Source organism: Theobroma cacao, chromosome 4 (genome assembly GCF_053813885.1).
Source record: "Theobroma cacao isolate CCN51 chromosome 4, ASM5381388v1, whole genome shotgun sequence".
Classification (NCBI taxonomy): Eukaryota; Viridiplantae; Streptophyta; class Magnoliopsida; order Malvales; family Malvaceae; genus Theobroma; species Theobroma cacao.
Window position 1 is genome coordinate 40484316 of NC_142642.1, and position 13401 is coordinate 40497716.

Genomic DNA, 13401 nt, shown 5'->3' on the forward strand with positions numbered 1-13401 from the left:
AAATTATCTCTATCTTTCAAAAAAAAAAATCACAAATCACCTTGTGCTTCATTTTTCTTTTTGAATTAAATTACTACGTGATTAGTATTTAATATTAAATTCCTGAAACTTTATGCATCATTTTTTCTCAAATATATGTTTTTTTTTTAAAGATAGTATTGATATATATTGGTAAAAAATGTCAATAATTTAAAGTAGTCCTATTGATCATGATTCAAAGGTCATTCATTCCACTTAATTAAATAAGACAACAAACATCTAAATATCATCTGTTTGATCCTTCAATGGATTGATGCGAGTTGGAAGATTACTCGTTGCATCTTCTTTTGGAATATTAAAAAAAATAATTATTGTGTTGATTTTTTTTTTTTAAATTGAACATTGATAAAAATAAATATTTGTGGTGTGGTGTTGATTCAAGAGCTTTCTCTCCTTTATATATGGAGGAGTAGATTTGAATTATTCACTGTAGAGTTTTGGATGAGGTGTTTCAAATTTGCAGCACTTTTGACAAAACTATAATATCGTATGTGATTTATTAATAAAATTATTATTGACTTAAAAAATCATTTGGTTGATCTTAATCATTTATATATTCCCCTCCCCCCCCCCCCCCCCCCCCCCCTTTTTATAGTGTGAATGTCAATAAATGAGAACCGATCAATATAATTAAGGTAAATTGTTATATGAAGCTAGACAACATTTTTTATATTTACTCATGAGCAAGCCCATCAGCCTTTAGAGGCATGGACATAAAGCACATAGTGTTGTCATATAATTTGTGTTCAAAATTAGGTTTTAAAAGAATAGAGATCATCAAGGTTTAATCTCTAAACTACTTGGTAAAACAGTTTGATGCTATTTACATACTATGTCCTAATTAATCACCTTACTAATTAGTAATTACAAAGCGTTGCTATTATTTTTTCAGTATAAAATGTATGTGATTTGTCCACCAAAATTAAATGTTTAAACCCAATATACATTGTCTATGATAGTTCAAAAATTGAACTCTTATAATATATGTAGGCCACTAAAATTGAATAATTTATTTTTTATTTATTATGTGGCATCCGAGTAATATCAAAAACTATTATAAAATTGCTCTTCAAGCTTTTAATTCATCGCTTTGGGTCGGAAAGAGTCTATTATTGTTGAATTTGATTTCAAAGTAATTAATTTTTTGGACTTGGAATGGGAAGTCAAGATCCTAAAATAAATAGTATAAGAATGAAAATGACAGTCTAAGAAAAATTATTGACAATATTATTTTTTGTACGTACTTTTAGAGAAGTTAATGTATTTGTCGATTCTTTAACTAAATTTGGTATGACCATATCAAAGGTGGTAATTAACACGGCTTGAGGATAGATATTTTTTGTTGTTGTTTTTCAATTTAGTTTGAGATCTTTATTATATCTTTACTTGTTTGTATCAATTTCCGATATCAATAAAATCTTCCTTCCATTGATAAAATATATACATAAAAAGCCCAATATATGGCTGAGCAAAAAAAAAAAAAAACCCAATATATATATATAATATCAGTATATCTGAAAGATCACTGCAAATTTTATCCATGCATATGTTACAACAAGCAGGAGCTGAACGCAAGTTTGTAGCCACGCTTTCCTTATTCCATTCTCAACTCGGGTAAGCTCCATTATTTTTTCTAAAATCTAAAAGCATAGCTATAAATAAGCATAGTTTAGGAATTAATTATGACCATTAGGGTTCTTTTTTTTATTTTTTTGCTCAGCGACCATTAGGGTTCTTGTCGCATGGATAATAACGATGATTTTCTCCTGTTGATGAATCCGGAGCTCGTCCGTAGCTGTTGTAAGTTGGGTTTCCCTCAGGCTCGGAATCAGCAGGACTGGCCTCTTCCGTCAGGTGTCTGCAGTTGTTCTGACCATTCCCGACGGCAAGCCTTCTCCCATCAGCTTGCTCGGTCGACAAGAGAAGCAGCAGGGCAAGGGAGAGTGCTACCAAAACCTTCATGATCTAAGTTTTTGTTTAAACCTGAAAAGAGAAGCAAACAAAACAAAGGGTTTGAATCAGAGAAAGCTGTAAAACTAGGGTTGCATACAAGTTTTTCCCAACTCTTGTGAGGAAGGAGAAGCCGAAGGCATTGGTTTTTATAGTCGAGGTGGATCACTATTCAAGGAGATAAAAGTTTGAGCACTGAAGAAAAAATATATGGGTAGTCATAAAGCTAAAATCATGATTGGCTTAAAATAATTATAAGGCTGTAGCCACAAGAAATAATCATGATTAAAATATTGATAATTAAAGGCATTTCCAATTGTCTTATTTTGTTCAATGTGTTCATAATTTGATCATGGGTGCATGTCTAAAAGTGATTAACAATTTCTAACTTTGCAATAATTACGTGTTTACATTTTTTATTGAAATTAAAGCTTTTCTAGTTTGACCCTTTTGATAGTTATGATCATAGTCACAATCTCATGAACATACGGTTAAAAAGTTTATAGTAATGCTATCAATATTAACAGCTTTTAATGATTTCCAATGGTATCATATGTTGCATTGATGATACTATTTAGGCTTCGTTCGGTAAATCTTTTCGGTTCGATAAGGGAATCTTTTAACTATATGGAAATTACTGTTGATCCTCAACAACGGACCTTCTTTATTAAATTTACCATATAACATATGTGATTACTAATATCATTGTTAAAAGAAAAGTGATTTCTTTTAATTGATCACCCTTTATAAAACTTTTTCTGAAATTTTTCATAATTTATAATGCAAATTTATAGATAAAAAAAAAATAATATCGTATTATATCTTATATAAAGTATTTAAAATGAGTAAACATTTTTAAAATAAATTAATTGAAATATAATAGTTTTGGGAATAATAAAATATTGAATGTTATTTTATAATGACGTGGATTTTAATTTTAAAATATTGATCAACATGTTTAATTAGCATTTTCTTTACAAGTAAAGAGAAAGAAATAAAAAGAAAATGAAAGTAATGAGAATTGTTGTGTTTGAGTATTGAGGCCAGACCTTCGGCCCAAAAAAGTCTTGAGGCCCAGATTATGGATTTGGGTTTGGGAATTTCAAGGAGTTTTGTCAGGCGGATGGCCCATTTCTTAATCACCCTCTGCCCGTCAACTATAAATAGGCCCGGCCCTATTCGGAGAGTAATTTTTTTTATTATTTTGTTAAAATCTTCCCGCCAAAAACGGTGAGGAGCGGAGCGAAACGTAGAAAATGAAAGAAAAAGAAAATCAAATGTCGCGAAAAGAACACCCGCGATCTTCTTCAGATCTCGCCAATCGCCGATCAAAGGATTCTCCGGCGAAAAAAACATCAAAGAAGGCCAGTGGGGTTCTAATAAGCAATAATTTCTCAATTGCCTCCGCTTTGCGAGCTCATGTTTTTTTTTTTTTATGTCTTTGTTCTTGTTTTTGTTTTCATTGCAGACTGCTCAGAAGAGTTTAACGGAAGCGTTTGCTTCACCGGTTAAAGATGTCTTGCCTGAAATTTCTGAAGAATCCTTTGATTTCTCTTCAATTTCTGCGATTTCAGATTCTAATTACAACGGTGAAACCACTAAGGTACTAGTCATTAACATAGATTTTATGAATTTCTGTGATTTTGAGTGAGAGTTGGATTGTTGGAGGTTGATTTACTGAATATTTGTCAATTAATTCTTAATCTCAATTCGTGAATTAGCTGAATTTCTATTACTACCTTAAACGACTTCTATTATTGGCTATTGCTGTTCGAATCATGTTATATTCTCTTTTTATTTCTTTTATATTCAACCGTTAATAAATTATGTAAGATAAATTTCTAATCTATCTTGATTTTCTTTGAAGTACAGTCGCTCATGTATGAATAATAATTTTTATAAATTCATTTTAACTATTTGTTGCTTCCTTTTTATTGATTTCAAGTTTCCTGCAAAATTTGATGATAATATTTTGAAAAATGTGGTTAGATAATCCATCATTTGTAGCTTCGGTTTTTGAATTCTTTTCTTCTGTTTCAGAGCTTTGTTATGGCTTCGTATCCATCGCTTTCAACTTCAACAGAAACCTTCACACCATCTGAACTCACTCCTTGTTCAAAGATAAGCACTGTCAACAGAGATGAACAAATTGACTTTTCAAAGATTGCATCGGCGGAAGTAGAGATAGTAGTGAATCTTATAAAGAAAGCTCGACTACAAGCATTGAATTCTGTTGATATGGAGAACAAATCGAAGAAGGTTCTGGATGAATTGATCAAGTTTATTATCAATGAGTTTTACTCTCTCCCTCAAGAGAGGGATAAGATACCTCATCTTGTTTCTAGAAATGCTTATGTCGGATTTCTCTGCTTCCTGCTCTGGATTGTTGTGGTCTTGCTGTTTTCCTTCTATTTGTTCTACTACTCAAGACTCGCTTGCTCTTTCACTGGACTTCCGCCGACTTGAAGGTACTTTTTTGTTGTTTGGATGTTAGCAGGTTTTTTTTTTTTTTGCTCCTCTTTGTGATACAGGTTCAAGTTTTTGATGATATGATGTGCTATTTGTGTGTTGGAATTATGCTAACATCAAAGTGTATAGTCTTGCTCCCATCATTTCATTATTTCTAATTAATATAACTGATATTGCACGTAGATAGCTGTAATTAGTACATGCTTCAATTAACAGTAACTGAAGACTTTTCATTTAGTAACATCTTGGGCAGAGTCTGGGTGAAACGACATGCATGTCTACCCACATTTATTTGTCCTTAACTGATGATTCGATGACCCTCTTCTTGTCAATAATTGAATTTGTTTATTGTATGGAAACAGCTTTATGCCCTTGATGCTAAACAACTAAACCATGTATATTCTTCTGGATGAAAGCTGTCTTGAAATCATTTGTAAACAATAAAGTTTATACATAAAATACTGACTGGATTTAAAGCCATACAGTTGGCTTATGCCGTAGTGTGGCTCCTTCAAATAATTATCTTATTGCATATTGTATTTAAAATCCACGGCAGACCGAGGTTTATATTCCTGCAACTAGTCTGTCCAGATATTTGACCTCTTGATGTAACTTGTATATGGCTGTATTATGTATTATGAAGTAGTCGGTCAAAAGCTCAAAGCTACTACTGTTTCATAGCTTTGTTTGTTTGACTTAGGTCAAACAAGTCAAATTAGCGGTCATAATATTATTCTAATATAATGGAACCAAAAGAAAGCATGACTGTATGAGTTAGTTAAGATTGTGGTGGGGAGCGACATTCGCATGACTCCTAGAATGCACAATCCCAAGCCTTGACAAAATTTATATTTGTGTTATCAACTATTTTTATCCTTGAAGTAAATAAAATAGTTCTATGTTATGATAAAAGGACAGTGAATGAGGAATGATAGGCTCTTTTAGAGGAGGTAGTTAAGAATTGTAAGAAGGGATGGGGAGACTTTGAGATGGTGACACCAACTGCAATCTTATAGGCTCTTTCTTTGACAGTGGTTTCATGAGGGGACATGCGAGGGTCTAATTTGACAGTTAGATATATCATTAATAGGTCAATAAAAAGAAGCCTGACAGTCACTAGTAAGAAGCAGATTGGACCACAAAAATGATGAGGACTTCACTGGAGAATGCCAAGTAGGAGATTTTTTTTCCTAGTGATGTTTGGCAGAGGAGGGCAGAGTTAGCTGGATTAAATTAAATGGTTTGGTGTAATCCACAAACCTTTTGTTTGTTTATGAATGGAAGCGTGACTAATACCCACTGAAAAATGAATGAGAACACTAAACTTTTACGCCTGGCTATACTTAAAAAGCTGAGATTCGATGTAATCCACAAAGATTTGTGACTTGTTAAATAGTTAAAACCTTTTCCTTTTAAGGGGGAGAGAGAGAGAGAGAGCTGGTTGTACTTTAAAGCAAAGTTTAGTATAATAAAAAGAAAATTTGAGTTATCAATGAGGGATTGTAACATAATCATTGGATGTTTGCTTTCCATCAATAAGGGTCTTTGTGCTAAAATTTAGATTAATCATCAAGCTAGAGCATTTCAGCATTTAATGAGTTTAGAGTTGACTCACTTTGTTTTTACTTAGGATGCTGCAATTTGATCCCTAAGATGGTGACGTTACACAGTTGGAGTGATTCACAATTCCCACTAGTTGAATTTTAGACCCTTTTAACATTTACCCTTATAAGCGTGTTAGAAATGCATTTAATCTATCTCAGATTGGCTGATAATTAAATAAGTCTTGCTATGAGTATTAATCTACTGTTTCCTCTTGTTCATAGTGAAATGCTTTGACCATGTTCTTATTATCTTTGAAAACATAGTTAAAAACTATTGAAGCTGATCACCTAATTTGAGGATTGTTAATGCATAGGGTATCCATCTTTATGGAATCATTTTGGAAATTTGCTAGCAGAAACATAGGCAAACAAATTACTTTACCATTTATGGATTTCCTTGTAGTCACCTTGGACTTAGTTAGATTTAGTATGTGTTCACATATTTAGGGTTGTGCTGAATCTTAGACGAATTCATTCATAGTCATGATGTTGATGCATCACCCTTGCGTTGACCGTTTACCCATCACCCAGCGAATAAGGCTTAGAGAAGAAACAAAAATTTGCCATAATTGCAAGATTAAAAAACTTGCATCATTTCATGAATGGATGGATGGATGGAGAGCTTGCTGCGACCACGTAATCACTCTGTCCTTCTCCTTGAAACCTTGTGTTGCTACGATGTCATCTTGCCAGCGAATTTGTACCTGTAAAGCACATTAATAGAAAGTGCCGTTTTCATTCCACTATTTTTGGAGTTATACTTAGTATGGGGCCATACTTACCTCTCCTCCTTTCCTTTCTTTGAGTTGACTTTTGCTGGATATATGTTACCGAGGAAATCTGCTCACAAAATCTGGAAAAGTAACCTGTGTTATGCGAATGAATTTCACTCCACTGTCATATTCTGTCTCTCTTGTTTATTGTTCTGCCATGGGATAGTCGTGATTCAGGTGAAAATTCAGATTCAGGTCGGGTTGCAAATTTATTGACAATGAAAATACAGTACTATCAGATTTCATCAAGTCCCCAGTCCCCGCTGCTAACAGCTAAATCGTTTTCCGTAATCATGCAGGTTGGACCTCAACTGGTCTTCTCTCCTCAGCTGATATCTGCTGGACTCTCCTCAACTCGTACACATTCTTTACTCTTCAAATTGTGTTTACTTGCGACAGCTTTTGAAATTTGCGTCACTCCCAATGTTAGCAATAATTAGGGTTCACTGCCGATTCATGGTTGAATCCAAAGCCTGTTTTAAATAATCTTGAATCACTCCTCACCATTCAATGCCGCCAAGTACCTCACTTTCTGGTGCCCGTTTAATTGCTTTCCCCCGTTTCGGTGCTCATTGCTTTATTGTGTCTGACACAAGGGAGGCAATCTCTCTGGCGCATAATAATGTCAACTAGTTTATTAGGATTAAATTGATTTTAGAATTCATAGCCATACACATGGTACAATGATTTTTGGTGAGAATTAGGATTAGGTTCATGATTATATTAGAATATGGGGCATCTTTCTTTTGATTATCCCAAGATCAGGTAGAAACCCTTGGCTGTTTTCATCAACCTCTGTTTGTGGGCTGATTTCTTTGCTGATAAAAATGGTTTTCCATTAACAATCTGCATCAAATCGATTGCACCATTAAAGTAGAGATTACATTGTTGATTAACATAACATTATTAGTCTTTCAAAGGATGAACTTGGTGGGCCATTCTCTTGAGACCATCATGCATAGTAATTATATGGCTTTGACGTCTTTACATTACTATTCTTCTTTCTTTGTTCTATTAATCATACAAGATTTGAGTAGATTTTTTTTTTAAGATTATTTCGTTATTTTCACAACAACTATTACTTGCTTTGTGCTACAAAGCTTGTTGAAATTTTCTGATCGCGACTAGCTTGGTAAAATTATATTATTTTCCCCCAGCTGGAAATTCATGTGATGGGGAGTGACGTGGAGCCAGTAAATGAGAAAAGAGTGTGATGAAACACAAAAGTTTCCTTTTTGATTTAATGTTTCGAGGTGGGGGAAAAACCATATGCTTAGTGGAAGCTTTCTTGTTAAGAATGATAGGATTAGTGAAGTATTATCTGAATAAATATCTTGGGCATTTGGAAAAAATGGGGACCCCATTGCAGGAAATGTGGAGCATATCTGTCCACACCTCACAAAGGAGGGAAAATTCCAAACCTCCTCCTACAACAAATACAAAACAAAGCCCGAAGATAGAAAAGTGCCAGGGAAACAACCCACATTGCACATGCATTTTTCATTTGTTTATCCTTTTTTTTTCTTGTGGATCATCACCTCCAATAATCATTGCACGGAATGAAAACAAATTTTTGTCTGGGACCGGGTCTGCAGTCAATTAGTGGAAGCCAACACCACAGATCCATCCAATCACACTTGTACACGTCACCACGCTCCCCTTCTTTCTTTTTTATTTTAATATTTTGGCATCATGGGACACCGAAATCGTATCGAGTTGCCTTCGTTTTGAGGTAAATTTTGGCGAGTAGTCGGTTTATTCTTTTTGGTCCTCTTTTAGGGCCAATGAAGGGAGCTTTTCTTGAAACCAAAAAGAAGAAATTTCTTCTAACTGTATCTGCTCTTTGTTTTGTTTGTTATTTCGACAAATTTGAATGAAATTGGTAAAAAGAAGTTTAGAATTTCCAAGTTGTTTGACTGTAGAAGTGTTTTGCTTGACGAGATTCATGCATACATTCTTACGTAAGCGTCTGTTTATGTTAGTTATCGTTGATGGTTTTTATATAGAATTGCATTTCAGTTCTGAAATCTCAACTAACTTTCAAGCATCTACTTGTCTCAAGTCACCTTTTTCATATATGCAAGAATTTGTAACAAAGGAGATTGTGTTTACTTTTAGATGTCCTCAATATATGATGCCTGCATTTTGTTGCTCTGCTGCAGTGTGCACTGCATTTTCTATTTTGCTTGCGGTAGGATCACCATGTCAATGGTTGGGTAACTGATATAGTAGAAAAGAATGCTACGAACATTTTAGATTTTACGCGAGTGATGAAGGAATAAAAGATTTTGAAAATTCTTTATGCTCCTACCATATCAATCATTATTTTCCTCGTATTTTGTGCTTTAATTATATCAAAATGTTTTAGACACAATAATATGTATGTTAAGTAGATTAAATCTACTTAACCCGTTTAGCATTTGTTTATTTGTTTAGTTAATTAGATCATCTTATCGATTTGTATAATTTGATTTATATAACTTGTTTTTGTATTTATTAAACATAATTTTAAATAGATTAATAGTATTAATTGTATTAAACATGTTATCAATTATGTCGAATTGTATAACAATGTTAGTTATCTCATGTTATATAATACTATACATGTTTAGGTGATTGACATGTTTAATTAATTATTTTTATATTTATATTAATTATAAAATTATTAATATTTTATATTTATACAACATCATTAAAAAAATTTAATATGAATTGTAAAATCTAGTTATGTAATTTAAAAAAATTATATGTAATTAGATAGATAGTACAAAACATTAACAACATTGCAAACGTCATAAAGTTAAGCATATGTAAATACGTGTGCCAAGTCTCATTTAATTAGCATAATTGTGTCGTGGCAGTGTTTCCTCACCTTTAATGACTAGTGAGTCACAAGAATAAATCCTTTCCTCTAATTTAATTGTATAATACAAAAGAGCAGTAGGTAATATATTGCGATTTTTCACAACGGACTCTATAAAGAAGGGTGATTTCGTCACACAAAATGCACGTGTCAAGCTGTCTGTGAAAGGATCAAAAACAAAAGGTGAGCCCCCCCCAGCCCCCTCCTCCGCCCACCCCGAATCAGCAGACCCAGGCTCAATCGGACCGACCGTCACCATTTCCCCCACACGCCAAAGGTCGAACCCGCATCCGCATCCACCCGCACAAAAGCAAAATCCCGAAACCCAAAAGCAATAAATAAGAGTGCCAAGGAAATTAACGCATGCCCTCTCTTTTCATTTCTCACTCCTTTATAACCATCTCCCCCTCCTCCCTCCGTTTCTCTCTCTCTCTCTCTCTCTCTCTCGCACTCCCTCCCTTTCTAAAACAACAAATAAGCGACACCTCACCAACTCCGTTCCGTTCATCTCCCTCCCCCCGTTCCTCTCTTATTCTTTCGATCTTTTCTCTCAACTGCTCTGAATTCATCAAATCGGTAATAAATTCTTTTCTTTCTGCGGAATTTTGATTTGAATCTTTGTTTTTTTATCTAAAATCCTGAATCTAAATTCCTTTTATTTATTTTTTTCTTTTAATTGCAGACGGTTTGCTGTTATAATTCACCGAATCGTACGGTGAAAAGAGAGTGAGAGAGAGGGAGAGAAAGAGAGAGAGAATATTTACGGATTTGATCCGGTGAGATGGCATCCGTGGCAACGAATCCAGTGACGAACACAAATTCTGATCGCAGCAAAAGGAAAAAGAAGAAGAAATCAATGATCAAAGAGAATCAACAGAGCCAAAACCAGAACCATGCCAGATGGAAATCAGAGGCGCAGCAGCAAATCTATTCCTCAAAGCTTCTTCAAGCCCTGAGTCAGGTCAGTCTCAACAGTCCTTCTCCTTCGGCTCCGCGCGGAGGCCGAGCTGTCCGTGAAGCTGCTGACAGAGCCTTGGCTGTAGCTGCTAAAGGGAGAACCAGGTGGAGCCGGGCCATTTTGACGAACCGGCTTAAGCTGAAATTCAGAAAGCAGAAGAGACAGAGAGGATCCGCAGCTGCGGTGGCTGCCGTCACCGGGAGTATCCGGTCGAAGAAACCGAGAGTTAGCGTTTTGAAATTGAAATCCAAAAGTTTACCGGCTGTTCAAAGGAAAGTCAAGGTTCTTGGCCGGTTGGTTCCTGGTTGCAGGAAGCAACCGCTACCGGTTATTCTTGAAGAAGCAACTGATTACATAGCGGCGCTTGAGATGCAGGTTCGAGCCATGAGCGCTCTCGCCCAACTGCTATCTGGCCCCGGAGCCTCCAGCTCCAGCTCAGCTCCTCCGCCTCAGTCCCCGCCACCGCCGCCGCCGACTAGCCAGTGACACTTTTTAATTCGCTTAAACGCCAAGTGTCCTCCTTTTTTTCCCCTATTTTTCTTTTATTTTTAATTTTTATTATCTCTCCTGCCCTTCCCTCTCTTCTCTCTAAGTAATCTTCTCCTGTTAAATACATGTCTTATTTCTTTTCCTTCTCAAGTAATTTTCATCTCACAATTTCATTTCATTCCATAGCTTTTGAATCCATCTCTTTTCAAGAAAAACAAAAAAATCCGGCATTTTTCCCTTATTATGTACACTACTATTCCTCTGGAAATATATTGCAATAAGAAGAAGATGTAAATGCTTGATTCTGTAGAATTATTGTCCATTGATTTCAGGCTTAAAATCAGAGGTTTTATTTATTTAATTTAATTTTCTTTTTTTTTCCTTTATTTTTTCTTTTTTTTGGGTTGGATAAGGTGAAGAAGAAGGGTCCAAATTAGGGTAGGTGACAAATGCACTTGATGCCTGATGGGGCTAGAGCTTTTAGCTAATAGCTACTACTCCTCTACAGTATCTTGGGCTGATATCCGAGGTGTAGTGTTTTCCCTTCTATTTTTAATGCTGATTTGATATGACCTGTTTGTTTTGCTAGATTTCAGTGAACTTCACTCTCAAACTTAAATGTATTCACATCCTTTCTTTTTATTTATCCATTTCTTTCAGAAATTCCTCTTCCGAGGGTAATGGGATATTTATTTAGATCTGAAATTGTAAATAAAAAAAGAATTAAAACTCCAGATCTTAGGTATAATACATTACTAAACTATGAAAAAATTCGTTAGTACGTAGAATTATTATTTTTATCTGAGATTGAGTCATCTTTTTTTAAAATATAAGTGAAAGATAAGTTTGAAATTCTGATTTCGTAACTTTGAACGTGGATAGATAAAAGTTTTTATTACGAATGAGTCACAGCCACCTTCATTTTTGAGTCGCTTCCCATTACTTTATAAACAACATTAACCAACTATTTTTATGTTTAATATATATTTACTACTATATATGAATTTGTTTATGCTTTAGCTTATCATATAGTTCACATTTGTTTTGTATATGTTATTGAAAGGATGGATATATCATGGTGGAAAAGTGCCAAAAGGTACAGTTTTGGTTCTCGAATTGAATGTGAATATCCATGGAAAATCCAACTGCATGCACAGTCCAAAAGTTGGCGATAGCGGCCAAAATATTAATGAGAAATCTGGCAGGTATGCATGTGGGTAGTTGTCCCCACATCTTGTTTTTACAAAGAGGAGAGTGCCCAGAATTGGTGCACATGTGAGAGAAGCTGATGTATAGCCTGAGCCCCCTTTTTCTTTTCTGAAATGGTGGACTGTTTTTTGGGGGGGGTTCATCCAGCTGTGACCTGCCCTGCCCCGCCCCGTCCTGCAACAGTTTTAATTAATTAACATTTTGATGAATCGTGAGGAAATATGCCCAATCAACAGACACAGGTCCCTCTGGCTTTGGCTGGTCCGGGTCACTCTCACCTGTTCACCCCCGTATCAATCCCCCAGAACCACACGAGTGCCCTGCCCTGGCGGGTTTCGTCGCTATCAATAGGGATTGGGAGGGATGGGGAGAGATCATCACCGAGGAACAGCGTCGACACCCTTTGATGAGTGGATAGAATGATGCAATTTCAAAAGGAGCAAAAGTGGTCATATTTCTAAACTTGTTATCCAAACTTATCTCAAATCCGAATATATAATATTTATATTTTATATAATCGAATTGGATATTCATAAATACTCAGATTAAAGGATGTCCATTGCCATCTCTAGAAATTTCTTTTGGAGACGAGCTAGCTACCCCCTCTTAAGCACATGCGTCTCATTCATTTTGGACAGGCATATAAACCAGCAGACTACACATGCACCCCATGTGCCTTATTTGTTCATTCTTTCTCCTTTTTCTTTTCCAGCATATACGCTCCAAACCCTTTTCCCTTCTTTCTTTGGGAAAAAAAAATGTATCCTTTCTGTACCCAATAGCTGCCTAAATACATTCAAATTCATATCATTTTGATCCTCACTTCACAAGATATCGTTATAGTGTCGGTTTAACCTGGTCAAGTGGTAGATTCGTGAATGCAAGTTACATATATCTATGACTTGAAGAATGTTTCCGATGAAATTAATTCTACTAGAAATATTGTGTTACTTTATAGTGATATATAGTAGTACAATTTATATATTTCATTCGATTTTATATTTTAAAAAGTAGAGTCATCTTGCTAAAAATAGTCAATAGAAAAAC

General features: G+C 35.0%; 2 protein-coding genes across 2 annotated transcripts; both read left to right on the forward strand.

The window, feature by feature from the left end:
- The first annotated feature begins 3212 nt into the window (after positions 1-3212).
- On the forward strand, positions 3213-7321 carry LOC18603679 (uncharacterized). The gene is made up of 4 exons (XM_007035775.3): positions 3213-3353; positions 3458-3592; positions 4030-4457; positions 7135-7321. The coding sequence occupies exons 1-3, from the start codon at positions 3246-3248 to the stop codon at positions 4453-4455; spliced, it is 669 nt and encodes a 222-aa protein (XP_007035837.3). The 5' UTR covers positions 3213-3245; the 3' UTR covers positions 4456-4457; positions 7135-7321.
- A 2665-nt stretch (positions 7322-9986) lies between these two features.
- On the forward strand, positions 9987-11457 carry LOC18603680 (transcription factor bHLH148). Its single transcript, XM_007035777.3, has 2 exons — positions 9987-10274; positions 10381-11457. The coding sequence occupies exon 2, from the start codon at positions 10480-10482 to the stop codon at positions 11140-11142; it is 663 nt and encodes a 220-aa protein (XP_007035839.3). The 5' UTR covers positions 9987-10274; positions 10381-10479; the 3' UTR covers positions 11143-11457.
- The last annotated feature ends 1944 nt before the right edge of the window (positions 11458-13401 follow it).

Excerpts from the sequence above, each read along its gene's own strand:
- LOC18603679 (XM_007035775.3), top strand. The coding sequence starts at position 3,246 with ATGAAAGAAAAAGAAAATCAAATGTCGCGAAAAGAACACCCGCGATCT. Across the intron at positions 3,354-3,457 it reads CGAAAAAAACATCAAAGAAG|ACTGCTCAGAAGAGTTTAAC; the intron begins GCCAGTGGGGTT and ends TTTTCATTGCAG. Across the intron at positions 3,593-4,029 it reads ACAACGGTGAAACCACTAAG|AGCTTTGTTATGGCTTCGTA; the intron begins GTACTAGTCATT and ends CTTCTGTTTCAG.
- LOC18603680 (XM_007035777.3), top strand. The coding sequence starts at position 10,480 with ATGGCATCCGTGGCAACGAATCCAGTGACGAACACAAATTCTGATCGC.